The sequence below is a fragment of the Nerophis lumbriciformis genome, linkage group LG35, assembly GCF_033978685.3.
Source record: "Nerophis lumbriciformis linkage group LG35, RoL_Nlum_v2.1, whole genome shotgun sequence".
NCBI lineage: Eukaryota > Metazoa > Chordata > Actinopteri > Syngnathiformes > Syngnathidae > Nerophis > Nerophis lumbriciformis.
In genome coordinates this window covers 12,990,625-13,012,017 of record NC_084582.2, presented here as the reverse complement: position 1 = coordinate 13,012,017, position 21,393 = coordinate 12,990,625, and the positions used below count along the sequence as shown (strand labels likewise).

Genomic DNA, 21,393 nt, shown 5'->3' with positions numbered 1-21,393 from the left:
TGTTATCGATGGAAAAATGCATTTTTAGACCATATGATTTGCCTGAGCGGCTAGGAGACCCCGAGAGTAACAAGCGGTTGCCTGGTTGCCTTTCCATTAAGAACAATAAATTAGTTTTTAGTATAAGTTTGCTGGTTTCAAGAAATGTAATGCCGAGCGCATATCATTATGTCAAGGTAATGGCACTAGCATTTACTTCATTTAAGAATATTTTTCAACATATTGAGCAAAAAGGTCTCTTTTTTTTTCTACCAAGAAAAGTGCACTTGTTATTAGTGAGAATATACTGATTTTAAAGTATTTTTGGGTTCATTGAAGTTAGCTAATTTTACTTGTTTTGGAAAGTCTTGACAAGCCAAATTTTCTTGTTCTATTGGCAGATAATTTTGCTTAGTTCAAATAAGATACGCATAATTTTTGGATTTTTTTTCCTTGTTTTGGAACACTGACTTTTTGCAGTGTGGTTTGATTTATTTACCGAGACTGTTTCTGCTCCACAACCCAATCAACAGCATAGAGCATACACGGTGTTGATAGAGCCTTCCGAAGCAACTGGAGGCTAGCGTCTTGTGCAAAGACACAGGTGTAGCCAAGGGTGGAAACAACAACTTCTATACTTGTTCTACACATCTATCTCTGGAGTCTCTCACTTTCACATGTAGCCCAAACTATGAAAGCACACTTTTTTTCTACCTGGTTTCCTCCCCTTCTTTCCGGTGATTTATTTGATGATGGTATTGCTAACCTTCAAAGAAGATACCCAGTCCAACACTGACTCACACCTAGCCCTATTATTAGTATCTTAACAATAACATGTATAGCACACCTTGACTTTGTTCTGCCAATCAAACATAGGTAGTGGAAACCCTACAGTTGCTTAGCAAAATGGATGGCGACAACACAATTGCTGCTTGCAGCCGACTTTTCCTAACCTCAACTGTGAATACGATGTATAATTTGTGGGAACAAATGACAGAGAACATAAACGTCCTCTCACCCTTTGACTCACCTTGTCAAGTTCAGTTTTTCTTGAAATGACAGGTGATGCAGATACCTCCGGCCCTGTGCATTGGCCCTTCACCTCTCTGACAACCTGTAAAGGATATTTTATTTGTGTTGCTCTATGCATGTTCTTTCAGCAGACGTCACCAAGACGGATGGCTGTGTTTATACATTTCTGCATGGATCACCGGCTCACAGTCCTATTTATTAGGAACACATTTTATAAGAACATTTCTAACAAAAAAATGTGTGTTATTCGTCCCAATTACTTTGTAAAAATTGCCATTCGGGCCGAATAAGGCTGTCAATCATGGCTGCCTTGCGCAAATGTGCATGCACGTGCACAAAACGAAAGGATTAAAAAAACAGAGGCTATGGTGATGGTTTTATTCCTGTTTGTGGAACCAGTAAGGAGAAATCATATGCTTTTCTAAACACTGATTTTGTAAGATCACCTTTTTCTCTTATTGTGAAAATGTGTTCGGTGTAGCTGACATGGTTGGCCCAGAAAGAAGTTTGTTTGAACACAGGCACCTTCTAGGAAGCCACCTACCCATGACATACAGCAGCCTCGCCAAGTAGAACACACTAATGTTCAAAATTTGCCATGTTAAAGGGGAACATTATCACCAGACCTATGTAAGCGTCAATATATACCTTGATGTTGCAGAAAAAAGACCATATATTTTCTTTACCGATTTCCGAACTCTAAATGGGTGAATTTTGGCGAATTAAACGCTCTCGGAGTGATGACGTCACGTTGTGACGTCACATCGGGAAGCAATCCGCCATTTTCTCACTTTCGTCGGTGTGTTGTCGGAGGGTGTAACAACACGAAGAGGGACGGATTCAAGTTGCACCAGTAGCCCAAAGATGCGAAAGTGGCAAGAAATTGGACGAAATTTGTTCAAAATACGAGGGTGTGGGGAAAGCCGACGAAATGGTCAGTCGTTTGTTCTGCACACTTTACCGACGAAAGCTATGCTACGACAGAGATGGCAAGAATGTGTGGATATCCTGCGACACTCAAAGCAGATGCATTTCCAACGATAAAGTCAAAGAAATCTGCCCCCAGACCCCCATTGAATCTGCCGGAGTGTGTGAGCTATTCAGGGACAAAGGACCTCGGTAGCACGGCAAGCAATGGCGGCAGTTTGTTACCGCAGACGAGCGAGCTAAACCCCCTGGATGTCTTGGCTCACACCGTCCCTTATGCCACCGAAGATGATCAAGAGAAGAATATCGACCCTAGCTTCCCTGGCCTGCTGACATCAACTCCAAAACTGGACAGATCAGCTTTCAGGAAAAGAGAGCGGATGAGGGTATGTCTACAGAATATATTAATTGATGAAAACGTTATTCATTACTCGCGGTTTTACGTAAATTATTATACAGAAACTGTGTTTACCAATAATTTAGCTTAAAAACATTTATTTTTTTCAATCATTCGAGTACATTCGGGTAGTCTTGTGTAATGCAGTATTTTGTGTCTATTTAGGTATGTCAGTGCTGAAATCGTGGAAAAATATATGTTCTTAGCGCACCTGAAATGGGCTGTCTGCACTCTCAAAGTGCATGTTGTTGCCAAATGCATTTAATATGCTGTAAACCTAGTTCATAGTTGTTAGTAATTATCTTATCAGAGAGTGTTAAGCCACTGAAATCCGAGTCTGAATCAGAGCTAATGTCGCTATACCTTGCTGTTTGTTTGTGTTGGCATCACTATGTGACGTCACAGGAAAATGGACGGGTGTATATAACGATGGTTAAAATCAGGCACTTTGAAGCTTTTTTTAGGGATATTGCGTGATGGGTAAAATTTTGAAAAAAACTTCGAAAAATAAAATATGCCACTGGGAACTGATTTTTAATGGTTTTAACCCTTCTGAAATTGTAATAATGTTCCCCTTTAAATATTTGGTACACAAGTTATGCTAGAAACAAACTTTGTATTGCCTCTCATGCATTTTCAGCCTGAGTTTAGCACAATACTGTAATTTTAAGAGGTGTTTATACCTTAATAAGGAAAGTAAGCTGTCAGTATGATACGCCAACCCCGATAAAAATCATATTCTCACATTATTTAAGTGCACAGTGAGTGCAAACACACAATATTTTGTTGGACTTACCCTGAGCCATTTGTGCGCTTGCTCCTTGCTCTGCACAGCCAGCACCAGAGCATCTCCGTTGAGTAAAGTGAACCGGAGTTCATGATGTTTCCTCTTGCTGTCTTTCGGCGCATAGACTACCGTGCATTGGGTCAGCAGCAGGTCCACATAGGGGCAAGTGTCCTTAGAGCTCTTATAACACTTAAGAAAAGGATGGTCATAATTACTAATGTGCCATCAGGGACTCATCTCTGGCATTTTATCACCTGTAATCTATTCTCTCGTATGACAGTGAGCTGTTTGGCCCACTGGCCGAAGCGTTTCTTGCGTAGCAGGAAAGCACAGATGCGGCAGTCTCTGGTAGGGGGCATGGAGCTTTCATCCGAGGGCCACTGATGGGTGAGTTGCACACCGGGGCTCCTCTCTTCCTCGTCTTCCTCGTACGACTCATAGGAGCTGCTCAGGGCGTCTGAATCATTATCTAAGACAGCAGAGAAAGATCAAATAAATTCTACTCTTGACTACTGGATGAATTAATGGGAATTGTTTTGAACTCACAGGAGTTTTTGCGGTGGGAGTTGATGCGCGTTGTTGGGTAGTTGCTGTCCGCATCTTCATATCCATCCTCTATGGAGTTAGGAGGGCTCGGCCGAACTGACATAATACAAATATTCTTAGCTTTATCATACTTTGACTGACAATGCTATATGTTATAATTCTGGGTTCATGTACCACATCTCTGCACAATTATTATTTGTTTATTTATTTTTATTGTGATTAATTATGGAGTATATTGTGAATAAATTGAGAACAGGAAGTGAACAAAAGTTTTAGCAACTGTTATGTAAAAGAAAAGGGGTAGGATTAAATAAGCTCTGATTCTTCCTACTCCTTTTCGAACATGTTGAAAAGAGAAACTGGAAATTGTGATGTATCATGTTGTATGCTTGCATGTTCGAAATAAACTCAAACTCAAACTCAAACTCAAATTGAAGCACTATCAAAGCACTTTCGAGTTTATTTTGTAACCTTTTTCTACTCCTGAAAGATAAATGACAGAACATATACACAGTATATTATTGACAAAAATATGTTACTTAATTATCATTAATAAAGTAGACATATTAAACAATAAACAATAGGGATGTAACAGTATCAAACCTAACAGTATGATTTTATCACGGTATACGATAAAAAAAAGCTTGGTAAAATGCCATAGTGTGTAAAATTAAATGGCAGGAATGTTTAGGATAAACTAAATTGAACACACACATAATGCTAAAATGTTCTGATCATATTTTTTACTCCAAACAAGTAATTTTAAGTGCAAATAATTGTGCAGGAACATTTATGTTTCAAGCAAATATTTGAAAGAATAACTTACAGTTGATGTCTTTAAAGTAACAATGTAAACATCCAGTGTAACAAGTGTAAAACAATGTACAGTTTAGTGTCCTTCAACCTTTACATTATGAGAAGCAGTGTGCTCTAAAGTGGTCATATTTTATATCAGTCTGGAAAATGTTTCTTAGAAAAGTTAACTAACAATATGACTTTTAATAATGTAAATACGCTGGCTTCAAATAGCGTTTCTTTGTGACAGTTTATGAGGTGGTGACTTGTCCAGCCCTACTATTCCGCCCAAGTGCAGGTGGAATAGGCTCCACCCCCCTCGCAACAGACAAGCGGTAAAAAAATAAATGGATGGATTGAGGATGTATCAAGTCGCTTTTTAGTTTATTCGTATTTCCCGCGTTGAATTTAAATTTTTTGGGGTGATTTCCTGCCGTGTGGTACGACGAGACAAGCTGGCTCTGTGTCGCCTTGGAAACACTCGAAACAAAAGTGGCGCACTTCAATTTGGAGAACACACATTTTTACCTCCGCCAAAGAGGTTATGTTTTGGCCTGTTTGTTAGCAACATAACTCAGCCAGTTATGAACAGAATTAATGTCCAAAAAACAATTTATTTTATGTACTATGAATACACTTCACTTCCTGCTTACGGCCTTCCACATCCCCACCTTGCTGTTCTCGTGCTGCACAGATGATTATGGGATATGGAGTTTGTATTTACAGAACCGACCAACGCTTAAACGCAAGAAAAAAATGACACTCATCAAGTTTTCCTTTGATACTGTCACACGTAACGGTATTACTGAGGATACTTTGAAACTAAAACATTGCAGTATATACAATACCGTTACATCCCTAATAAACAAACAAATTGGATTTGGAAACCACAAAAGGAGAAATGTACCGCATTTTTCGGACTATAAGTCGCAGTTTTTTTCATAGTTTGGCCGGGGGTGCGACTTATACTCAGGAGCGACTTATGTGTGAAATTATTAACACATTAGCGTAAAATATCAAATAATATTATTTAGCTCATTCACGTAAGAGACTAGACGTATAAGATTTCATGGGATTTAGCGATTAGGAGTGACAGATTGTTTGGTAAATGTATAGCATGTTCTATATGTTATAGTTATTTGAATGACTCTTACCATATGTTACAATAACATACTAGGCACGTTCTCAGTTGGTTATTTATGCCTCATATAACGTACACTTATTCAGCCTGTTGTTCACTATTCTTTATTTATTTTAAATTGCCTTTCAAATGTCTATTCTTGGTGTTGGGTTTTATCAAATAAATTTCCCCCAAAAATGCGACTTATACTCCAGTGCGACTTATATATGTTTTTTCCCTTCTTTATTATGCATTTTCGGCCGGTGCGACTTATACTCTGGAGCGACTTATACTCCGAAAAATAAGGTATGTTATTATTTTATGAAATATTTATTTTTAACAAACAACTATTTAGTCAGAATGTTATTGTTATAAACTATATTTATAATACACGATATATGCCAGGTTGTTTTAATATATTAGAATAGGTATAAGTAAATTAATTAATTACTACTTAATGCAGTGTTTTTCAACCACTGTGCCGTGGCACACTAGTGTGCCGTGAGATAAAGTTTGGTGTGCCGTGGGAGATTATCTAATTTCACCTATTTGGGTTAAAAATATTTTTTGCAAACCAGTAATTATAGTCTGCAAATGATGTGTTGTTGTTGAGTGTCGGTGCTGTCTAGAGCTCTGCAGAATAACCGTGTTATACTCTTCCATATCAGTAGGTGGCAGCAGGTAGCTAATTGCTTTGTAGATGTCGGAAACAGCGGGAGGCAGTGTGCAGAAATAAACAAAAGATGAGTGCTCCTAAGAAAAGGCATTGAAGTTTAGGGAAGGCTATGCAGAACAAAACTATAACTGAACTGGCTACAAAAGTAAACAAAAACAGAATGCTGGACGACAGCAAAGACTTACCGTATTTTCCGCACTATTAGCCGCACCTAAAAACCACAAATTTTCTCAAAAGCTGACAGTGCGCCTTTTAACCCGGTGCGCTTTATATATGGATAAATATTAAGATTCATTTTCATAAAGTTTCGATCTCGCAACTTCGGTAAACAGCCGCCATCTTTTTTCCCGGTAGAACAGGAAGCGCTTCTTCTTCTACGCAAGCAACCGCCAAGGTAAGCACCCGCCCCCATAGAACAGGAAGCGCTTCTTCTTCTACTGTAAGCAACCACCCGCCCGCGTAGAAGAAGAAAAAGCGCGCGGATATCACCGTACGTTTCATTTCCTTTGTGTGTTTACATCTGTAAAGACCACAAAATGGCTCCTACTAAGCGTCAGGGATCCGGTTCATGAAAAGACGCAATCTCTCCATCCGCACACGGATTACTATTTCACAGCAACTGATATTCCTGTGAAACGCACTGTGGATACAACGGGAGCACGTACGGTGAATATTCGCACCACAGGGAATGAGAAGTCATCCTTCACTGTGGTTCTAGCTTGCCATGCTAATGGCCAGAAACTTCCACCCATGATGATATTCAAAAGGAAGACCTTGCCAAAAGAGACCTTTCCAGCCGGCGTCATCATAAAAAGCTAACTCGAAGGGATGGATGAAGAAAAGATGAGCGAATGGTTAAGGTAAGTTTAAGTTTACGCGAAGAGGCCGGGTGGCTTTTTTCACGCAGCTCTGTCCATGTTGATATACGTATGTTTGTGATTGCACATTTGCGTACATTTTGGGAGTGAACAGAGTTGTTAGAACGCTGGTTTTTAATATATTATTAAAGTTTGACTGACCTATCTGACTGTTTTTTTGACATTCCTTTAGCGCAGTTAGATGCGGCTTACAACACCGGGCGGCTTATAGGTGGACAAAGTTTTGAAATATGCCGTTCATTGAAGGCGCGGCTTTTAACCCAGGGCGCCTTATGGTGCGGAAAATACGGTACTCTGGAGTAAAGACTGCGTACACAATGTACATCCGAATATGACATGACAATCAACAATGTCCACAAAAAGAAAGATAAAACAACTGAAATATTCTTGATTGCTAAAACAAAGTAGATGCGGGAAACATCGCTCAAAGGAAGACATGAAACTGCTACAGGAAAATACCAGAAAAAGAGAAAAAGCCACCAAAATAGGAGCGCAAGACGAGAACTAAAACACTACACACAGGAAAACAGCAAAAAGTCCAAATAAGTCAGGGCGTGATGTAACAGGTGGTGACAGTACACCTACTTTGAGACAAGAGCTATAGTGATGCATGCTTGGTTATGGTTTAAAAGCCACAAAATGCAACGGGTCCATCAGACCCACAAACACTGGCTGAGTAACAACAATATAAACACCACACAAGGGTTAAAGTCATATCCAACAATTGCGACAACGACTTTTTACTGTCAACTGACTTTCGTTTTTTTTAATGATTTCTGCTGGTGGTGTTCCTCCGGATTTTTCCAACGCAAAAAATGTGCCTTGGCTCAAAAAAGGTTGAAAAACACTGACTTAATGGACCCAAAATAATTGACTATTTCATTAATGTAGAAGTAGTTGTATTAAATATCGTACCTCTCCTCACTAGTTTTCAGTATAATAAATCAAATCCTGACATGTTTTTTTTGTTTGCTAAATGGTAAATGTTCTGTATTTACATAGCACTTTTCTATACCAGCATGATACCCAAAGCACTGTACAAACGTACGTCATATTCACCCATTCACAAACTGATTATCATGACTCTTTAGTAAATCGTTTTTATGTATCCAATATGGTATTTATTTTTGCCTGCTTGAACAAGACCGCTACAAATATATTGTTCTAATCTCAACTGATATTCAGCACCTTATTCAAAACTCAAGCATTTGAAATACCTCAAAGTCCTCAGAAGACCAATGTTAATGTATAATTATTATTATTATGTGTATATATTTATGGACAGTAGTTTAATTACTGATTCATAACTGGAATGTGACATCATTAAGGGAAACAAGTTGAGTCAAGACAGGGTTGCTTACCTCTTGTGATGATGTATTCTGGCATTTTGCCCGGACTTAGTGGCACTGCCTCCTCATAATACTCCTCTGGGGGAGGCGTTGTGGGCAGAGGGGGAGGACAGTCTGCTGAATGTACTGTTGAGGAGTCTCCACAGTTCTGAGAGGGGAGATAGACGAATATAGTACGTCTTACATGTCCCAAATAACTATCAACGATTTGGTCCATGCTGAAGTGCTATGTCATTAGAGAGATACATTACACAGAATAAATAATTGTCTGGGTGGAGCCCTAAATCTTCAGCATGTGCATATGGAAAACCCCGCAACATGGAATAGGTTGTTTTTTTCTTCCCTAAGGCCTCTTCAATCATTTAAAGTAAGGAGTGCCGAAATCACTATCAGGCATCTTAAATAGCGTGGAGAGTCACATGTCATGTTCTACATGCAAATAGGTATTTCAGATGTATTATCTTTAGGGTGTTGTCACACTAACACCTTTTGTATGCTCAAAGACATCCCCATTTTAACCAGAGTTTACAAAAGAGAAAAAAAGTGGCGGCTAACCTGTTTCAAAGTCTCAGTCTGTGTGTCTTTGTCTTGCCTCAAATCATCTGTAACATCCTTTAAGTCTCCAAGCTCACAGTCTGTAAATGACAACAGATGTTAAAAGGTTAAAACAGGCCTCGCGTACGTGGATGAAGCACTATATGCTCCATGTTAGAACTAAAAACGCACCAAATTTCTCAAAGAGGGACTCAACAAAGCTGGTGCCATTCCTGTACATTGCTGAGTTCATGTAGATGTAGTCTGTTCCTGAAACTGGATGAACAAGGCAACAAACCACTTCAAGCTCACTTAAGTACACTCATACCTCAGTTTTTGTTAGTAAAATGGAACCTTGATTCACAAACGCTTCTATTTACGTCTCTTACAGTTACTGTATTTTTCGGCGTATATGTCGCTCCAGAGTATAAGTCGCACCGGCCTAAAATGCATAATAAAGAAGGAAAAAAACATATATAAGTTGCACTAGAGTATAAGTCGCATTTTTTGGGGAAATTTATTTGATAAAACCCAACACCAAGAATAGACATTTGAAAGGCAATTTAAAATAAATAAAGAATAGTGAACAACAGGCTGAATAAGTGTACGTTATATGAGGCATAAATAACCAACTGCGAATGTGCCTGGTATGTTAACGTAACATATTATGGTAAGAGTCATTCAAATAACTATAACATATAGAACATGCTATACGTTTACCAAACAATCTGTCACTCCGAATCGCTAAATCCCATGAAATATAATACGTCTAGTCTCTTACGTGAATGAGCTAAATAATATTATTTGATATTTTACGGTAATGTGTTAATTTTACACATAAGAGTTTAAATCGCACCCCCGGCCAAACTATGAAAAAAACTGCGACTTACAGTCCGAAAAATACGGTAACAAACCTTTATATCGCGCCAAATATGCCTGTGTGTGTGGACCATGTCTCGGCCTACGAATGTTTCGTTCATTCATTCATTCATTTTGCATGCTGCCTGAAGCCTTCGGGGTCTGCCATTTTGATGATATTACTTTTTGTACACGCAGGCACAGCCATTTTGAAGAGACGGGGCTCCCTACGTCAAAACCTGTTATTCTGTTATACACACGGGCGCGACCATTTCGAAGATCTTCGACGCTGAGCGGAACTTCTGACTTGTTTATTTCCGGAATTGCTGTATCTTACGCCGGTCAGAGCATCTTAGAGATCACTTTATGTGATTAGAAACGCTTTAAATGTGTCCAGGTTCTCACAGTCTTGCTGTTTAACTTCGAGTTGCTAGACAAGCTATACAGCTAGCATTTTAGCTAGTTAGCCCGCGGCTTGCGGCCCCCTCAGTTCGAGGAGATTATCAGTGAAAGAGGATTTGTTCCACAGCAAGTCATTAATTGCGAGGAGACCGAAAAAGATGCCACAGCGAACGTTTGTTAGAATAGAATAGAATAGAATTGACTTTATTGTCATTATATTTGCATATAACGAGATTAAGGACTCCAATTTAAGGTTTATAGTGGGAACAAATATGGGGTAAAAATAAATTACACAAGAGGTAATAAAGAAAAAACTAACAATTGAAATAAACAGACTACAATCCAATAAAAATAATAAGCAATCCTGTACAATATACAGAACAAGACAAGAGTACCGGAGTAATAAATAACAATCAGTGTCAGATGTATTGCACTCGAAGGGTAATATTGCACAGTAGGGTATTAGGGTAGGATATTGTATTGGGGTGAATTATTATTATAAGATATAGTTCAAGATGGTGACAGCTCTGGGAAAGAAGCTGTCTCTGAGCCTGTTTGTTCTGGCTCTGATGCACCTGTAGCACCTGCCCGATGGTAGCAGGTCGAACAGGTGGAAGCCAGGGTGTGTGCTGTCCTTAGTGATGCTTTTTGCTCTGTTGAGGCAGCGGGAGTTGTGTAAATCCTTCAGGGAGGGGAGGGGGCAGCCGGTGATTTTTTGTGCAGACTACATCGAAGGAGAAGGCACAACCGTGACACAAGCCGATGAAGGATCGCCTCACACTGCTAGTTTGTGCTAACGCTAGTGGTGACTGCGTGAAGCCACTGCTTGTTTGTCACTCCAACACTCAGAGTACCAGTACCCAGTGTATTAATTAATCAATGCCATAAATATTCCAAGACACAAGGTAAAATGATTTTCCTTATTTTGGTTTGGAGCGCACCAACAAGACTTGAACCTGTGTGTGTGTGTGTGTGTGTGTGTGTGTGTATGTGTGTGTGTGTGTGTGTGTGTGTGTGTGTGTGTGGACATTTAAGTTTGCTGTAATGTTGTTTGGATGAAAATTATTTTTGAGCCTTTTGGATTGATACTGTATATACAACATACTTGTCTTCAAAGTGTGCTTTTTTTTTTTTTTTACTAAAATAGGGACTTTTGTCAAAGCTAGAACCAAATATTAATGTTTACATTGATTCTTATGGGAAACTCTGCTTCACTATACAAACTTTTCAGTTTGTGAAACATATTGAAGAACCAAACCTCGTAAATAGAGGTCGTACTGTAATTATTTCCAAAAGGTCAGATGAAAACCGAATCATACGAAAAACTAAACCATTTTTCCAATTACGTCAATTAAATAAAACATTTTCAGACACCCAAACATAAAACTATAAAACACGATTTATAGAGAATAATTATAATTTTACATGCAGAAAATATATTTAATTGATGAATGAAATGGATACATGAACATTTAACATACATTTTACCATTGTTTAATTTGCTTTTCATGTTGTTTTCCATTAGTTCCGGTTCTGTGATTTGTATTGAATAGATTCCCTTTACACCTGTATGGGGAGGCTGTGGTGTGCAACTCTAATTACTAATCAGCAGGGTTCTTAAGCAGTTAAAGTGACAGACAACGCTGGTTCATTACTTAACAATTATGAGTGTAATCTGTATGTTGGATGCATTTTTTTTATTTTGGGTGTAGATTTGCTCTGTGTGAGCATGATTAAAGACATGTTTTCCTGCATGTCGCCTCTGTCTCTGCATCCTGGGGTTGTAGCCCTAACAGATCATCTTTGGCCCCATGGTGAGTTAGTTTGCAGTCATACACAAAAAAAGTTACTTAGTCACCAACGTGTGGGATTCTTTGTTTGGGCACTTGATTCTATAGGGCAGACGGACAAGTTTGTTATGCGCAATTTTTGGCCGTACTACAACAGTGACAACTTAAAAAAAAAAACGTGTTAGAAACTGAATCACAAAAAAGGAACACTGAGGTAACATTGCATGTACAGTCCTGGTCAAAAGTTTACATACACTTGTAAAGAACATAATGTCATGAGACTTGAGTTTCCAATCATTTCTACAACTCTTATTTTTTTGTGATAGAGTGATTGGAGCACATACTTGTTGGTCACAAAAAACATTCATGAAGTTCAGTTCTTTTATGAATGTATTATGGGTCTACTGAAAATGTGACCAAATCTGACCACAGAACTTTCCTCCAGAAGGTCTTATCTTTGTCCATGTGATGTCAGGAGAAACACAAATTGAGCTGTTTGGCCACAATACCCAGCAATATGTTTGGAGGAGAAAAAGTAAGGCCTTTAATCCCAGGAACACCATACCAACCGTCAAGCATGGTGGTGGTAGTATTATGCTCTGGGCCTGTTTTGCTGCCAATGGAACTGGTGCTTTACAGAGAGTAAATGGGACAACAATAAAGGAGGATTACCTCCAAATTCTTCAGGACAACCTAAAATCATCAGCCCGGAGGTTGGGTCTTGGGCGCAATAGGGTGTTCCAACAGGACAATGACCCCAAACACACCTCAAAAGTGGTAAAGGAATGGCTATATCAGGCTAGCATTAAGGTTTTAGAATTGCCTTCTCAATGTCCTCACTTAAATGTGTGGACAATGCTGAAGAAACAAGTGCATGTCAGAAAACCAACAAATTTAGCTGAACTGCACCAATTTCGTCAAGAAGAGTGGTCAAAAATTCAAGCTTGTGGATTTCTACCAAAAGCGCCTTTTTGCAGTGAAACTTGCCAAGGGACATGTAACCAAATATTAACATTGCTGTATGTATACTTTTGACCCAGCACGTTTGGTCACATTTTCAATAGAACCATAATAAATTCATAAAAGAACCAAACTTCATGAATGTTTTTTTGTGACCAACAAGTATGTGCTCCAATCTCTCTATCACAAAAAAAATCAGAGTTGTAGAAATTATTGGAAAACTCAAGACAGCCATGTCTAGGGCTGCAACTAACAACTAATTTGATAATCGATTAATCTGTTGATTATTACTTCGATTAATCGATTAATAATCGGATAAAAGAGACAAACTAAATTTCTATCCTTTCCGGTATTTTATTGGGGAAAAAACAGCATACTGGCACCATACTTATTTTGATTATTGTTTCTCAGCTGTTTGTAAATGTTGCAGTTTATAAATAAAGGTTTATAAAAATAAAAAAATAAAAAATAAATAAAAAAAGTAGCCTCTGCGCATGCGCATAGCATAGATCCAACGAATCGATGACTAAATTAATCGCCAACTATTTTTATAATCGATTTTAATCCATTTAACCGATTAGTTGTTGCAGCCCTAGCCATGACATTACGTTCTTTACAAGTGTATGTAAACTTTCGATCGCGACTGTATATTTTATCCTGGGATAGTCTTCATTATTTGTGGCTGACCTGATGGTTGTATCTTCTGCAAGAGGTTCCACACGGCGATCTTCTTCTCCTGGGTTGAAGAGCTCAGAGTCTCCTGGTCCAGCAACTTTAGGAGTGCATTCAGCTCACTCACCAACACCTCCATTGCTGCAGCGAGGTGAAAGGTCAGGGTGTCATCAGAGAGAGTAAAGGTCGGGGTACAATGTCTAAACAAGCCCTAATAGATGCATGTCTCTTTTGTCCCTTTGCTGTTGCTCTGTATTTCCCTTTTCTGACCATCACTCTCCTCCTTTGATAGACCCCAGACTCAACAATAACAATACAAGCATCGAGTGACAGGACACATGGGTCCTCATTAAAGCAGAACAAACAGGAACTGAAGACACCAAAACCCTAAAACAAAAACCAACCAGTAACATTTTCATGCAGCAGCTCAGAAACACGTCTGGCTCGCACTGACAGGAAAAAAAAGCAGATTTTAATCAAACGGTGAGAAGGAAAATCAAAAGCTTTGACATTATGTTGACAGAACTATGAGAGTGTGACAAAAACAACATATTAGAGAGCCCATTTACGAGGCAGCAGCCAAGCTTTTCATTGTAGAGACCTGATCTTTATCCTAGAGGTGGGAGATTTGAAGGCACGTACGCACACGAGCCAAGAGTTGGATCCTGTTTGAAATGAACAACTTTGAAGAGTTAGATAACAAAGCGGTCACATCATATGTTGATTTGAGATGCTCCCACTCCCTGAAAATAGAGCCAGATTTTCATGAACCCTTATTTCAAGGATCCCTTACATTCCATTGTACTCGTCATTGTGGTTGGTTGTCATAGCGACAGCCCAACACAAAAAAATGTTCGGTCCAGTGAATAACGCATAATAAAACTAATACAGATGTTGTTTGCACAGAGCATTGTCTGGTGATGATACAGGTCAAGATTCTCTCCCAATAATAAGTCTTTATTGTTTTCATTTTGCCTGCAGCAATATCACATTAGGCGTCAATTAGAACCACACGTAGAAACATAATTCGGTACACCATTCTTTTGCGATATGACACCAAAGCTGTTTCAGAAACAATGCACCTCTTGCTACATGGAGGTAACCAATATATGAGACATCTTCCAACATTACACTGTGAAGTACTATAGCCAAAATGTACAACAGCAAACAGAAATGTACTAATCCAACGGGCAGACCTCCCCCAAGGCTAAACTAAAAAAAGTACCGTATTTTTCGGACTATAAGTCGTAGTTTTTTTCATAGTTTGGCCGGGGGTGCGACTTATACTCAGGAGCGACTTATGTGTGAAATTATTAACACATTACCGTAAAATATCAAATAATATTATTTAGCTCATTCACGTAAGAAACTAGATGTATAAGATTTCATGGGATTTAGCGATTGGGAGTGACAGATTGTTTGGTAAACGTATAGCATGTTCTATATATTATAGTTATTTGAATGACTCTTACCATAATATGTTACGTTAACATACCAGGCACGCTCTCAGTTGGTTCTTTATGCGTCATATAACGTACACTTATTCAGCCTGTTGTTCACTGTTCTTTATTTATTTTAAATTGCCTTTCAAATGTCTATTCTTGGAGTTGGGTTTTATCAAATAAATTTCCCCAAAAAATGCGACTTATCCTCCAGTGCGACTTATATATGTTTTTTCCCTTCTTTATTATGCATTTTCGGCCGATGCGACTTATACTCCGGAGCGACTTATACTCCGAAAAATACGGTAACAATGACTAATTAAGAGCCAATATGTTACTAATTTGCATGTGCGACTTATATATGTTGTTTTCCTTCTTCATTATGCATTTTCGGCCGGTGCGACCTATAGTCCGAAAAATACGGTAGATAAAAGGTGTTGCAGTTTCTGCAATCAGCAGCATTTGTGTTCTGACAGGAACGAGGCAGTCGTTGAAAATTAATCGCAAGACATATGACATCTACTGTATGATCATAATTTAATTAAAAAAGAATGGGTTTTTGCCCGTTATATTCTAATCGTCTTCAAAGTTTAATGAAGCATAGTTACTCTATGTAGTTTTAGGTCACAAACAATAAACCAAACAATGCCATGCCTGTAAGCAAAGATGTGCTGAGTTCAATAATAAATAATATTATACACTTAAAACTACCAGGTGATAAATCTAAAAAGAGTAAAAAAAAAAAACAACAACTAAGAAGCAGCTGCACGCTAAAGTTGATACCATCTGGTAAAAATGCCCCTTAATCCCCACAGCTGCTGGACAAGCTGCTGCACTGGCAAACGTGTGTTGGAATTCCAGTGTTATCCAATGTGATTCCAGAACCAAGCAAGTCCTCTAAAAACCAAACTACAATTATGTGTCCTTTTCATTGCTTTTCATTCAACACTGTCGTGTGCTAGCGTGCAATTTTGTACTCCTATAAAACCTCACAACTTGTTGACAACTGGTTGAGCTCCAACATCTCCATCACACCCAAACCCACCACAAGCTCTTTTCTTCCTACTCCATTTTCAGCATCCAACTACATTAGTAAGACCTGCTGAACCATGCATCTTGTTGGGGTCAGCCATCGGACAGTCGCTCAGCCAGAAAATTCTTTGTTGGGCGGCCGGCCATATGGCCACAAGACTTGTTGCACCATTTACCATGAATTGACTAACGTGGACCCCGACTTAAACAAGTTGAAAAACGTATTCGGGTGTTACCATTTAGTGGTCAATTGTACGGAATATGTACTGTACTGTGCAATCTACTAATAAAAGTTTCAATCAATTAATCAACCAGTCACACACAAACACATGCAGTCTTAGAAGGTGTGTATTTAAGGTGTTTCAATCGAGAAGTTCAGTCAGTGGATATTGAAAAGGGTCAGCTTTGTGAATGTGTACAATGTGTATATTAATTACATTACAGTACGACCATGTGTTATGTATGCATGTTTTGTGTCAATGCTGTGAGAGTAAACTGTAACCTGACTAGGGATGATGCTCGAAATCAGTTTTCCCGGTTGTTCGATAAGAAAAAAACCGAGTCCTCGGACTCAAATCCCTTTTTGAGAACCAGTACCCGTTATCGAGACCACTATAGTAAAGAAAAAGAGTTGGTTCTTTATTCGAATCCCTGGGAACGAATCCCAAATGGGCAATGTTATGCCCATTTGATTGTAGACTCTTACTGACACCTTGTGGCGATATGAAAATACTTCGCGTCATTAGTCTGGCCACTGGCGAGTCAGTTCAGTTCATGAGACAATTGAGAAGTAGACAAGTTGTGTTAGCTCTTACAAGCCTCAGAAAAGATAAGTCTGTAAGTAAACTGTTTAACTTGTTTATGTAACTCAGTATTAAGGTGGAAAGTGGTTAAATTTAAAACTAAGATGTTTATTGAAAAACAATTTTTGTGCACTGTTTCAATAGATGATTTGAGGACTTAAAATGGCTGCCAGTCGTGTATTTCCACCATCGAAATAGTTTCAACACTCAGAAGTATTTGTTTGATGATAGTACTGTATATTTGTGTGAAGCTAATATTTACATATTGTGTATTAAATTTTAGTATGTTAATTGAATCAAATAGCTTATACATTTGTCATTGTGTGTATTTCAGTTTAAAAAAAATAAAAATAACAGTCCAGTGCAAGACAAAAGTAAAGATAGGAAAAGACAAAGCAAGATCAACAACAATAAAGAGCCTAAATGGATTAATCTGCTTTGGAACGTAATTAGACGTCTTGGATTGTTTGTTAGCTGTCTGCCTGTGTGTGTAGTTAGTATGTTCCAATAGCAGCAGAAGTGCACTTTTTGGAGAGCTGTATTATTTTCAGTTTTGTGCCCAAGGGACTGATTTTATTTAACACTATAATATTATTCATACACCTATAGTGATCACAGAGACAGGTTGTTTTTGTGTTACTGTATATATTTGTTTTTCTGAAAAATCCCACTTAATATACTTTGGGTAACAACAGTCAATATTTATTTATTTTATTTTTTAGGGGGGTAACAGTCGATATTTATTTATTTATTTTATTTTGTTTTTTTCTTATATAACAAAAGTGAGCTTTTGTTAAACCAAATCTTGTGTTTTTTTCCATATACAACAACCTATCTGGATTCGATAAGAGAATCGATAAGGAATCGGTTCGATAAGAGGATAGGCTCGAACTCGATAATTTCTTATCAAACATCATCCCTAAACCTGACTCTCGCCAGATTCTTGTAGTTCGCTGAGCTCCACACAAGGATCTGGGACTTCTCAATAGGAGATGTATTTCAGAAGGCAGGGCCTTGTTAAAAAATAGTTGTATATGATTGGATAAACCACTTGTCCATTATCTTGAATAACGTGCTACTTCAACCACTCACATCGAAATCAACCCGTGACGCTGATGAGAGCGACGCTGGGAAATCCAAAACAGAACAGCCGACATATTGGATTACGACAGAGCGAAAGGTTAATAAATGCCTTCAAAACCGTTCTCTGTTCATCTTTTAAAGAATTAATATTGGATAGATTGGACAAAACAGTTGCAATAGCAGAATCAATGTTAGCACACGACTCCTCGCTGCGTGCCGTCATTGTTGTTTGAATCAAACAGTCGCTTCGGCGCTACGTCACATCTATGAAATACCGCCCAGCGATCCTGATTGGTTCATTATTTTTTGCTATCTTGAAGGAGTAGTAGCCGTTTGTTGTACTTCTTCTTTACAAGCATTTCCTTCAATTGTACTAAAACCACACTCCATGAAGTTGGCATGAGGAATTGATTCATGCACGGATCTCCCACTTTGACCCTTCTCATTATGATCCGACTCACTGTGCGAGGAGTCAATGTTTGGCCAAGTGAATGCTGTCACTTTGCCAAAGATTCCAGCTGTTTAGATTCAGGCTCTGGAGTGAAACTGTGCTTCCCCTAACCTTGGAGACAAAACTGTGAGTCAGAGGATTACAAATTATAGTCAGCGCTAAATCAGATCTAGCAAGCACATAATGGCGATGCCTTGACACAAAACTGTGAACAACATTTCTGTATACTCGAACTAGAGCTTAATAAACTCTGATTTAATAAATGCTGACATATGCCACAGAGTTTGCCCAAAATGAGAATGAAGTTCTATTTGACCCATGAGGCACAAAGGACCACCTTTAAATCCAAAGTCATGCTTTTAAAATCACAGCATCACGCATACCTAAAACCACAGATGATCATTTAGGTTTGCAGTTGTTTGCCTTCCAATAGGAAGGAAACCAAATCAAACTGGAGGTTTCACATGTTTTAGTTAAAGGGGAACATAATCACCAGACCTAGGTAAGCGTCAATATATACCTTGATGTTGCAGAAAAAAGACGATATATTTTTGTAACCGATTTCCGAACTCTAAATGGGTGAATTTTGGCGAATTAAACGCCTTTCTATTATTCGCTCTCGGATGTGACGTCACAACGAAGCAATCCGCCATTTTCTCGAACACATTACAAACACCGAGTCAAATCAGCTCTGTTATTTTCCGTTTTTTCGACTGTTTTCCGTACCTTGGAGACATCATGCCTCGTCGGTGTGTTGTCGGAGGGTGTAACAACACGAACAGGGACGGATTCAAGTTGCACCAGTGGCCCAAAGATGCGAAAGTGGCAAGAAATTGGACGTTTGTTCCGCACACTTTACCGACGAAAGCTATGCTACGACAGAGATGGCAAGAATGTGTGGATATCCTGCGACACTCAAAGCAGATGCTTTTCCAACTGGACTGGACAGATCAGCTTTCAGGAAAAGAGAGCGGATGAGGGTATGTCTACAGAATATATTAATTGATGAAAACTGGGCTGTCTGCACTCTCAAAGTGCATGTTGTTGCCAAATGTATTTCATATGCTGTAAACCTAGTTCATAGTTGTTAGTTTCCTTTAATGCCAAACAAACACATACCAATCGTTGGTTAGAAGGCGATCGCCAAATTCGTCCTCGCTTTCTCCCGTGTCGCTGGCTGTCGTGTCGTTTTCGTCGGTTTCGCTTGCATACGGTTCAAACCGATATGGCTCAATAGCTTCAGTTTCTTCTTCAATTTCGTTTTCGCAACCTGCCTCCACACTGCAACCATCCGTTTCAATACATGCGTAATCTGTTGAATCGCTTAAGCCGCTGAAATCCGAGTCTGAATCCGAGCTAATGTCGCTATACCTTGCTGTTCTATGCGCCGTGTTTGTTTGTATTGGCATCACTGTGTGACGTCACAGGAAAATGTACGGGTGTATATAACGATGGTTAAAATCAGGCACTTTGAAGCTTTTTTTTTAGGGATATTGCGTGATGGGTAAAATTTTGAAAAAAACTTCGAAAAATAAAATAAGCCACTGGGAACTGATTTTTAATGGTTTTAACCCTTCTGAAATTGTGATAATGTTCCCCTTTAAAGCTGAACTTTTACCACCCTTGACTGGGGCTGTTTCAAACCTAAAACGCCGCAAATGAAAACATGAGCTTTTTAATAGCTTCGGTCCTTCAAATGTTGACTTCCTGTCACTTGTCTGACAATTGCTGGTAAACACTACACAAATTCCTCACCTTGTTAATAGTGCAAGCCTCTGCAAAGTGCAGCCTGTGGGTGAAGATGCATGCGTAGACGTTTTGTTCCAGACGCTGTACAAACTACATGGATGAGGAGGGGGAGAGATGTGGGGACTGATTGGGAATGAGAATCATGTCAGCAAACGGCGCACCTGTGCCAACATGCCCAACAAACGGTTGATATGAAAAATAATCTGACTTTAGCTAAATACACACTGTTTTTCCTCCCTCCTTAATGAGATTTGCTGAGTCTGTCTCGCTGACACACACTCACACATAAATAACTTCTGTCCGAGGTGACAGTTAAGTGATTCAGCAGCCACCCTGTTTCACAATATTGTTGAGCACATTCCAACTAATTAAAGAGGAATGTGATGTCAACCAAGACTCTCCAGAGTCAAAAACTACAGCATTACAAAATAACCCAAGGGGCCGAACTGTTTCTTCACTGATTCCACCGAGCATACGGTCTGGTTAAGATGACGAAAGTAAATGTTTATTACATGTCTAGTGGGTACTAAAACAACTGTTCCGTACCACATTTTGGCAACCTCACAAAAGTGAATGGAAGCTCTAGATTCAGATGGCATCTTTTCATTGGTTGAAAGAGATCTGTCACTTCAGTGTGACAACAGGAATGGAATGTGAAGAACACAAAACAGACCTATTGTCAAAAAAATGTTGCTCTTTTCTTCTTTTTTGCACTTTAACTCAGGCCTTTCAAATGTTATTGTGTGTGTAACTGCAGGGCACTATCAACTAATTTGCATTTAAATGCAGTCACTTGCTGTGTCTTCTTTGAATTCCCTGGTTCACATTTCACATGCACATTGTGTTCAAGGTAAAGTGGGAACTGCACTTTTTTTTTTAAATGTTGCCTATCGTTCACAATCATTATGCAAGACAAGAACACACTATTTTTTTTTAGGATTCTAAAGATGACAAAAAACACTTGCAAAAAGTGGCTAATGGGAGTCACCATTGTAGCCTTCAAACCCCTCAAACAACTTCCAAACCCTCCATCAACGTTTTGTATACACATTGCAAGTATATATATCAGGGCTGCAACTAACGATTAATTTGATAATCGATTAATCTGTCGATTATTACTTCGATTAATCG

General features: G+C 38.8%; 1 protein-coding gene across 4 annotated transcripts in view; it reads right to left on the bottom strand.

Moving 5' to 3' along the window:
* Positions 1-21,393, bottom strand: part of afap1l1a (actin filament associated protein 1-like 1a) — an 87,503-nt gene that overhangs the window by 20,659 nt on the left and 45,451 nt on the right. For 2 of the 4 annotated variants that reach the window (XM_061927758.2, XM_061927759.2), the window contains 8 exons: positions 13,718-13,843; positions 9,213-9,296; positions 9,042-9,121; positions 8,499-8,634; positions 3,669-3,764; positions 3,377-3,591; positions 3,132-3,311; positions 1,010-1,093 (listed from right to left, as the gene is read on the bottom strand). In XM_061927758.2, coding sequence (XP_061783742.2) covers positions 1,010-1,093; positions 3,132-3,311; positions 3,377-3,591; positions 3,669-3,764; positions 8,499-8,634; positions 9,042-9,121; positions 9,213-9,296; positions 13,718-13,843 — 1,001 coding nt within the window. The remainder of the gene's footprint in view (positions 1-1,009; positions 1,094-3,131; positions 3,312-3,376; positions 3,592-3,668; positions 3,765-8,498; positions 8,635-9,041; positions 9,122-9,212; positions 9,297-13,717; positions 13,844-21,393) is intronic. The other 2 variants (XM_061927760.2, XM_061927761.2) reach the window with 1 other exon arrangement.